The following is a 9,070-nucleotide window of genomic DNA, read 5'->3' as shown; positions in this document are numbered from 1 at the left end:
TGGCCTTGGGACTGGCTTCACCAACCAAGACAGGAGTTAGATAAACATTTGACAGAAGGTCGACAAAAGAGGAGAGTAAAACAATTGTTAAGTGAGAGAAAAAGCAAAAATTTAGACCCACACCCGCCTCAAACCCTCAAACCTCCAGAGCTTCCTGCCTATGAACCGAAAGGGGGAGTGTGAGCTTCTCGGCCCCGCTGGCAGGTGTGAGCTTCTCAAAGGCCCCATAGTCCTCCACTTCCTGAGGAGGCAGCGGCAGAACAAAGCCAGCAGCCTCCTCTGCTCTCGCGTCCCGGCCATGGCTGCCACAGCCTCGGCGTCCTGGCACCGTCCTGGGGGAAAGGGCAAGATGGCCTGGAAGGTGCTGGTTTCCCTGGTCTTGCTGCAGGCACAGCTCCCAGTGACAGGTAAGGCGGGACGTATCCGTGGCAAGGAGCGTCTAGAAACTGTGCATGTGTGTGTTGGGGGGGACGTAGGGGAGGCGGAGTGAGGGGCTGGTGCGTCTTTGAATCCTGCTCTCCCCAAATCAAGGCGCGGCCGAGCCGGGAGGGTCCGGCTGGACCGGCATGGGCTCCTCACAGCTGAGCTGGGCATCGGTTCAGGGCCAGCGGCTTGAACACACCTGCCCCAGGGACAGGTATTTCCAGTAATAAAAGGAGAGCGGAAAGCCCACGGAGGGGAAGGACGGGGAGGAAGCAGAAGGAAGGCGACTGAGGCAGGCCCAGTGTGGAGCAAAGGAGAGCGAGTATCTCTGATGGCCCGTCAGCCGGGCCATCTTGCTCGTCTCGGCACCTTCTTTTGCCTCCTTGCTGGCTCCGTCACTCAGCCCCTTGCCTCCTTCCCTTTCCAACAAGCTCCTCTCGGTGGTCAGCCGGGGTCACAGCACCTGGATGGGCAGGGACTAAGCAGCGGGGGCCAACGAAGGAGGGACGGGGTCTTCCTCGGGGTACATGTCACGACGCAGTTCCGTCATGGCTGCCCCCACGTCCATGGCCAAGGGCGGCCCAGTGACACACCCATCGCGGGCTTAGTGACTCACCCACCGCCCCTCACTGCAAGCAGCTCTCCATCCGAGGCCAAAAAGCTAGAGATGCTGACAGAATGTAGGGACAGATGAGAGGATGTGACCTGTTAAGTCGCCACTGTGACTACCAACCAACCCTCACCTTGGTTTAGCTCACGGGAGCCTGGCTTTTCTAGAACCTTTCACTCCCACCGTGTTTCCTAGGCCAGGTAATGGGGAGAACATGTGAGAAGAGTTAACAAAACAGACTGTCTCGAGGGGTTGGGCCACGGCACTTTTATAAGAAACGGGACCACCTGTATTTGAATCTGGAGAAACGGGGAGGGTGGTCACCACAAACGACCTTCTCCACCTCACGGGTGGCCTCGGCCTGGGAGAGCATTTAGCCACCGTGGTGGGGGCGCAGGAGAGGCCGCTGGCGCTTCTGCTCCTGACAGGGAACGTGGCACAGCCTCAGCTTGGTGCCTCAGGGGTTCTGAGGACAAAGTAATCGTGGGGTTTTCTGTAAGATCGCAGCGTTCTTCTCAGAAAAGCCTTTGTTGGGTATGAGTCATGGCGCCGTGGGGTGAGGGCTCTGAGCAAGCCTGAGGCAGCCCACCCTGTGTGCAGGGGACAAGTGGACCATGACAGCCTGTGACAGTGAGTTCAGGGGAAGAGTGGATGGCACCAGCCTCGGACTCTGGGCTTCAGGCCACGGAGATATTTCTGCCAAGAAGTTTCCTCGCCGGCCCGTTTGTGTTGGCCCTGGGCCAAGGGAGCAGCCAAGTAGGGTTAGAGGAGAAAAAAGCTGCTTGGGTGCTGGTGGCTGCCAAGAGTGGCAAACCAAGCCCCACCCAGCAGACTAGGTGGGGACTGTGCCCACGAGGAAAAAGTTAGAGTGACTGGATTTTTTCATCTTTCCGTGCCCCTTGCTTTGCTGGAGTGGAGATGGACCTTTCAGCTACCAGAGAAGGCTCCTAGATGAAAGTTCTTCCAAGTGTCTCACCCAGACGAGGTGGGGTGAGGGGAGACTTGGGTCTTGAACCCCGAGGGCTGCAACCACCGTGTTGCCTTTGCGACTTCACTTGGCGGAAAGGCCGCTGACAGAATTTGAGTTGAGGTCTTCTCTCTGTTCTTGCTGTTAAGTCACCCATCCCCAATCTCCCCCCCCCCTTTTTTTAAAATCCACTTTTTACTAAGATTTTTCCACTTGCCCTTTATGGAAATGTCCAGATCCTGAGGATCAAAGCAAATAATGACCTAGTCTGCCTACATGAGGAGGTGTCCCTGGGGCAGAGTCTGCCGGGACGGGCCCCGGGGTCTGCGGCTGGAGGACAAAGGTTGTCTGCTTAAGGGCACAGGCCTAGTTCGCCCGCAGTGCCGTCAGCTACTCAGTTCCTATAACTCCCTCCCCCACAGTGGCCAAGAACACACTCCATGGTCTATGTGGCTATTGTCCTGTGAAGCAAGGACACAAAATCTTGGGGACTGCAGACTCCCATATGCTCCGCTTCTAGGGAGGCAGCTGGATGTGGTAGCAAAAGTAGGTCAATCACAGATGGAATCCCAGGGCCGCCACTTTCCTAGCTGTGCAACCTTGGGCAAGTTGCTTAACTTCCCTGGGTCTTCGTTTTCTCCCCTCTAAAGTACGGATGACTGTCCTTGCAAAGTTGTAAAGATGGGAAATGAATGTAATGTGCTTGATACATAGCAGACAGCCAAAACATGGAAATGGTATTAATTATTACTATTATTACATCATGGTTTGTTTTCTTGTTCTCGATATCTAGCAACAGGAAATGGAAACCCATGGTTAGAATTCTTAATTTGCTCTCAACTGTTTTGTAAACAGCACTGGGCATTCTCTCCATCTGTCGAAATCCAGCTCATCCCTCTTTCGAGTTCTGAGCATACCCGTTCTAGTACAGGAACATTGTGGGGCTCCAGCTGAGCGGTGGGCCCAATCGTGATCAAGGATCCAAGCTTTGACAGGACGAGCGTTAGAACCGCCATATTTATTTTCTAAGACAATTTGTTCTGTTGGGGGTGTTCCCCCAAAGTAAGAACATGCTCCAAAATATGCAATATAAATGGGGAGGGGGGATGCGAGACAAAATCCTCCAGGTCGTCGCTGGTCACGATGGCCACCCGGGTTTGAGGCTGGAAGCTTGGTGTGCATGCCCAGGGACGGGATGGTTAAATGCAAACTTCTCGAATGCCAGATCGTTGCTAAAGTGCTCAGAGCTGGATATGAGGGGAGCTTCTATGTGATGCAGGACAAGGTTTGCCTCAGTGGTGTTTTCACCAACATCCAATCACCTGGCTCTTCTCCTCCAGAGGCGCTACTTCCGTTTTCTCCCTGGGCATTTCCCACACTTGCTGGCTCACAGACCACAGCCACAGCTGTGTGAAAGGTGCCCCCGTCCCGGGAAGCTCTCGCTTCGGAACGACCCCCACTGTATATGTTTAAGATTCTGTTTGCTTTGTCTTTAAAAAATTAGACTTAACTTTTACTGGATGTTCGCTTTTACTTTCCGGAGTCCCCAGGCATCATGCCTTGTGTTTTGTTTAGAAGGGTTAAGGCACTGACTCAGGAACTGTTTTGCATTAGAGAGGTCCAACGCGGGCTTCGGGAATCTTTCTTCCCCTGAGCCGTAGGTACCAATGCCAGCTAATGGATTAAATAAACAGCAGGGATCATTCAACACAGACTTCTTTTCTGCTTGGGCCAACGTTAGCTCTTATTCACGCTGAGCTGATGGTAGATTTAATCAATTTGAGCAAACATTCAGTCAGTTTGGTTAAAAAAATAATCACACCAGTCACTTGACACTTTAGTCGAAATGAATTGTTTAGTCACTGCTGTATTTAGCCATTCCTCCCAGCCTGAAAAACCAGTGTGTTCCTTGAGGGAAGGGGGTCCTCAGTCTTGCTCAGCAAGGTGTCCAGAGCTTAGGACCCCACTGGGAGCCAAGTCCACGCACAATGAATATTCGTTGAATGAATTCAAAAGTGAATGAATGAAAGAAATCTAGATGTTTCCATTAAATTAAATTAATTTTAATGTTTTACTGGCTGCGGAATATACTGGAGTGGCATTATTTGGACGTTTCTTCTAGAGAACTTAGCATTTAAATCTAAACCAAACAAAAAAAACACAGAAATTAAGCTAATGGAGGAGACAGGGCAGTGAAAAAAATGATTCAAAATGCGTTGCAAGGATGGTTTAAGATAAAACCTGCTGTTACTAAAATTTTTTATATAAAATTTCCGTTATTTGTTTTGGACCTACGAACAAGATAATTTCATATGATTCAAATAAAAGTTTACCTCAAAAAATAAATCGATAAGCAAATAAAGAAAAACACTAATTTTTCTGACTTGGTTTAAGCCCTAGGGAAAATGCAGAAAATAAACAAGGCTATCAAATGTTGGAGAATGTTGACCAATAAACTTTAAGAAAACTAATTAAGGAGAAGTACCAGGAGAAAAATAATTTTGTGGATTATGGCAAAAATCACAGTATCTAGTTGCCTCAAAATATGGAAAGAAGAAAAAGGCAGGTTGCCTAACCAGTGTAGTCTGATTTGGTCTAGGTTACTAACTAAATGTTCCAAGTAGCTATCGCTGTTTTCCTCCTCTCTTAATTTGAGGTATTTTAATAAAAATATCATAAACCCATTTGTGGAAGTTACACATTGTTTAAATCCATAATCTTATAAGCTAGCCCAGTAACTTTCCGTTTTTACTTCTTTGTGTTCCGTTCCAATATTTCTTACAAGTGTATACATATCTTTATGTAGTTACCGTCGTAAAAGCATTTCCGTGTGCTGTTTAGTTGTTAGCAATCCATCATGAACATTTTTTATGCTTACCCCACATGACTGTTTTTAATTACTATGTAAATTTCCATAGTAAAATTTCCGTTTTATGCATCGTATTTTCCTACTTCTTTATTGTTGGACACTTGGGCTGTTTCTAATTTTTGTTATTATAGCTAATCCTGCAAGAAAATCTTTACTTTCGTAGCTCTTAAAATTTCTTTTGGGGGCGCCTGGGTGGCTCAGTGGGTTAAGCCGCTGCCTTCGGCTCAGGTCATGATCTCAGGGTCCTGGGATCGAGTCCCGCATCGGGCTCTCTGCTCGGCAGGGAGCCTGCTTCCCTCTCACTCTCTCTGCCTGCCTCTCTGTCTACTTGTGATCTCTCTCTGTCAAATAAATTTTTTAAAAAAATTTAAAAAAAAATTTCTTTTGAATTCTGTCCTTGGGCTACTTTCTCCAGGACGGACAAGGAAAAGAACTGGTTAACGTAAAAGAACGTTTCACAGGATACTCTAGGCTTCTGTTGAAAACAATCATGGAGGAAAGAGAATTTTTTCCTAACTCTGATCATCTGTAGTTGTTCCGGTCTTCTCTAGAGCTCCAACATGGGAAAGGAAAGAGAGGGCTGTGGAGCTAGAAAGATCTGGATTCAAGTGGTGGTTCCTTCTCAGCCTTTCACTGAGGGGAGCTGCCGGCCCTCAGAGCCCGTTCTTCCTCTGCAAGATGGTGGCGGTGATGTCCGCCTCCTGCAGGCATGGTGGAGCAGAAATGTCACTCAGAACTGCACACGGAAGGTGCTCGAAAAGCAGTAGCCGATATCCTGGGGGCCTGAGTCTCCCAACTTGCAAAAGAGAAAGAACGCCATTTTCCCAACGCAATAGCTGGAAACACTGGTAGTAATACTTTTCTTTTTCTTTGTTGCTAAATTGCCCTGCAAACTTGGGCAGAGAGCTCTCTCTGGGCTTTGGCTTCTCATCTGTGAGATAAGAAAGGAGAGAGTTGAACACCCCTTTCACCTACAAAATGAACTGCCTGTATTCTTGAAATTACAACATTTTTTGGTTTGTTTTTTTTTAAAGATTTTATTTATTTATTTATTTAACAGAGAGAGAGAGAGAGCACAAGCAGGAGGAACAGCAGGCAGAGCAGGCAGAGGGAGAAGCAGGCTCCCTGCCAAGCAAGGAGCCCGATGTGGGGCTCAAACCCAGGACCCTAGGATCATGACCTGAGTTGAAGGCAGCCACTTAACCAACTGAGCCACCCAGGTGCCCTGAAATTACAAAATTCTTAAATACTTAAATACAAAATACTTATGGATCAGCCCCCCACCCTCCTGGTATTGGCTCACGGAATTAGGAAACTAAACTTCATGATTCCCTGCAGCTCCAAATGCTTTTTTTAAAATCTGGGCTTCCACCTTATCACAATATTTTTAACTTTCCAGCGGGAGCCTCTGTTGTGAAAAATCCAAGGATGAAGTCCAACATTTTCTGGCTTGTCCCTTATGCTTGTGCATTGACTGCAGATTTATCGGGGCTCCCCAAGGACTTTGTTGGTAAGGACGGACTCAAAAAGAAAGCAGATTGCTGTCTAAAGCAGCCAAATTTGCAGAGGGGAAGACGTTAGGAGTGTCCACTGTCCCCTCTTCTTGCCTGTTATGATTTGTGCGACTCAGCAACTAATTCTCAGGCTCAAGGGGGAAAAAATAAATAGAAAACATTTGAACAAGGACAGGCAGGATCCTTGACCGCCCGGTCCAGACCGTCGGTCACTTAATGCAGTCAGACACTTATATTCGCAAAGTGCCTTCCTCGTTTGGTTCTCATCATCATTCTACGGCAGGTGACAGATAAAGGAGTAGGATTCTCTTCTCACAAATAAACAGAATTATGCTTAGAAGTCTGACGACTTGCCTAAGAGCAGAACCAGGCCCCAAACACTGTCTCTCTGATCCCTTGTTCAGGGTATGCGTTCTCGAATGTTCTGTGCAGCCCAGGTCCTTGCTTGTCCATTTGCAATGGCATCTGCCCAGGGACTGAGCTCTGAGGCAAACTTCTGAAGGTATTACCTTCAGTCAGTACTTACTCCTATTTCCCTCTCAATTTTTGAAGAAATAGTTATTTTGATGCTGAATATCCTCACGTAATATAAATATTTCTGCTGAATATGAAATGTTTGGTTGTTAATATGAAACTGTGTTTTTCTCTGGCATGCTACTGTAATTCTGAACTCACATTTCCCACAAATCTGGGAAAAATCCATCTTATCTGTTTTAAAAAAAAAAGATTTTGTTTATTTATTTGACACACAGAGAGAAAGACAGTGAGAGAGGGAACACAAGCAGGGGGAGTGGGAGAGGGAGAAGCAGGCTTCCCAATGAGCGCCAATGAGCGGGGCTCAAACCCAGAACCCTGGGATCATGCCCTGAGCTGAAGGCAGACCCTTAATGACTGAGACCCTCAGGTGCCCCATATCTGTCTTACTCTTAATAAATACATCAATTTGGGAGCTTGTCTTGGGAGGGATGCCCATCCGTGTGCAATCAAGCCGTTTCCATGTGTGCCCTGTCTCCACCACAGCCCTCCCTGTATGTGAAAATGAAATCGTAAAGCACAATTAAAGTAAATGATATTTGAGAGGTTTTGATTCTAAGTCACAGACTGTAATTGATCTGCTTGGTGAAAATGTGTCTTCATAGAGTATGTAAGGCTTTGTGTGTGTGAGGTTTTCTAAAGCAACGGTGTACCGTTACACACAGACTGAGCTGAGATTTGTGTTTTGTTGTTGTTGTTGTTTTGGGGTTTCCTTATTTTTTACAAGATCCTCAAGGAGTGGGAGGATGGCCTTTGAATGACAAATGTCTGTAATCAGTTTTCAATTATTTTTGCCAGATCGTACCCTTGAGTCCACTTGCTTGATCTGAGCTCAGGGAGGGCAAACCCTTTTGCTGTTGACTGGCACAAAACAAACCAAGATAAGAAATCCAAGGCAGGGCACAAAAGTGAAGCATTAAAGAACCAAATATGTGACTATCTGTTGCCCTCCCAAAGTTGCCTGGGAGGAGGGCCGGGGAGAGGAGCACTCAGGAGATTCTGCAGAACATGTGTAGGGCACTGGGCTAAGCGTGCGTTGCCTTTGCAAACCTTGGGGTCGGGGAGCACAGCCCAGAAGGTACGCCGCCGCCACCGTTTAGGAGACGACAAATTCCTCCTTCTCGCTGTTACTGTAAATACTAGAGGCTCAGCTGTGCGCTTCTGTGTTTCCCCAGGTCCCCTCCCTGCAATACTGTACTGGTTCTAAGACATAATGTGAATGGCGGCCCTGCATTAGAACCGCCCTTCCGTCATGCGGGCTGAGCCGGACGATGGGACTTGGAGAGAAGAGGTGTTATAGGGGAAAGAGCAGAAAAAACAACCTGGGGTAGAGCGGGGGTGGCAGCCTGTTGCCACAGGAGGCAGCATGGCCAGAGCAACCTGCTCCAGGGAGAAGGCAGCTGAGCCAAGGCAATCCCCAAGCCCAGTCCTACAGGTGGTGGGGTCTGTGCCTGAGTGTTGTGCACGTGCTGGTGTGAGATACTGTGCTGTACGTGTGTTCTGGTGGGTTCCAGTGTGTGTGTGTGTGCGCGCGCCCAGTGTTCATGCACTGCTGTGCCTAGTGCATGCATGTGCTGATGGACAGGTCTCGCGTCTGCCGATGCGTGTTTCTGTGCACGACAGTGAGTGGTTTTGTGTGTACGGCCTGTGTTTTTGTGCACGACAGTGAGTGGTTTTGTGTGTACGGCCTGTATCTTTACGACGTGATGGGTGGCAGCAGGCAGCTCTGAAGAAAGAAGGACAAATGTTGGTTGCGCTCACAGCTGGCAATCTGGGGAGGTGAACAGTAGGGCTGAGATGTCACATTCTAGGGACTCTGTGCAGAAGGGAGACAAGAGGGGCACCTGGGTGGCTCAGTGGGTTAAAGCCTCTGCCTTCGGCTCAGGTCATGGTCCCAGGGTCCTGGGATCAAGCCCCGTGTTGGCGGGGAGCCTGCTTCCCTTCCTCTCTCTCTGCCTACCTATGATCTCTGTCTGTCAAATAAATAATTTTTTAAAAAATCTTAAAAAAAAAAAAGAAGGGAGACAAGAAAACTTCTGTGCAAACTAGAAGGTCTAGGATCCTAGAGAGGTAGGGGTGGCCTCCCTAGAGATGCAGAGTCTCTTGGCCCCCAACTTTCCCCATCTCCCAAGGAAGCCTGCTGTCTTTCTTTT

General features: G+C 48.2%; 1 protein-coding gene across 2 annotated transcripts in view; it reads left to right on the top strand.

Annotated features, from left to right (window-relative positions):
- The first annotated feature begins 239 nt into the window (after positions 1-239).
- The window catches only part of CD247 (CD247 molecule), a 68,064-nt gene continuing 59,233 nt past the window's right edge, over positions 240-9,070 (top strand). The window contains exon 1 of one of the 2 annotated variants that reach the window (XM_045982039.1): positions 240-407. In XM_045982039.1, coding sequence (XP_045837995.1) covers positions 299-407 — 109 coding nt within the window. In that variant the 5' untranslated portion in view covers positions 240-298. The remainder of the gene's footprint in view (positions 408-9,070) is intronic. The other variant, XM_045982038.1, reaches the window with a different exon arrangement.

Source organism: Meles meles, chromosome 17, assembly GCF_922984935.1.
Source record: "Meles meles chromosome 17, mMelMel3.1 paternal haplotype, whole genome shotgun sequence".
Taxonomy (NCBI): domain Eukaryota; kingdom Metazoa; phylum Chordata; class Mammalia; order Carnivora; family Mustelidae; genus Meles; species Meles meles.
This window is presented reverse-complemented; position numbering and strand designations above follow the sequence as displayed.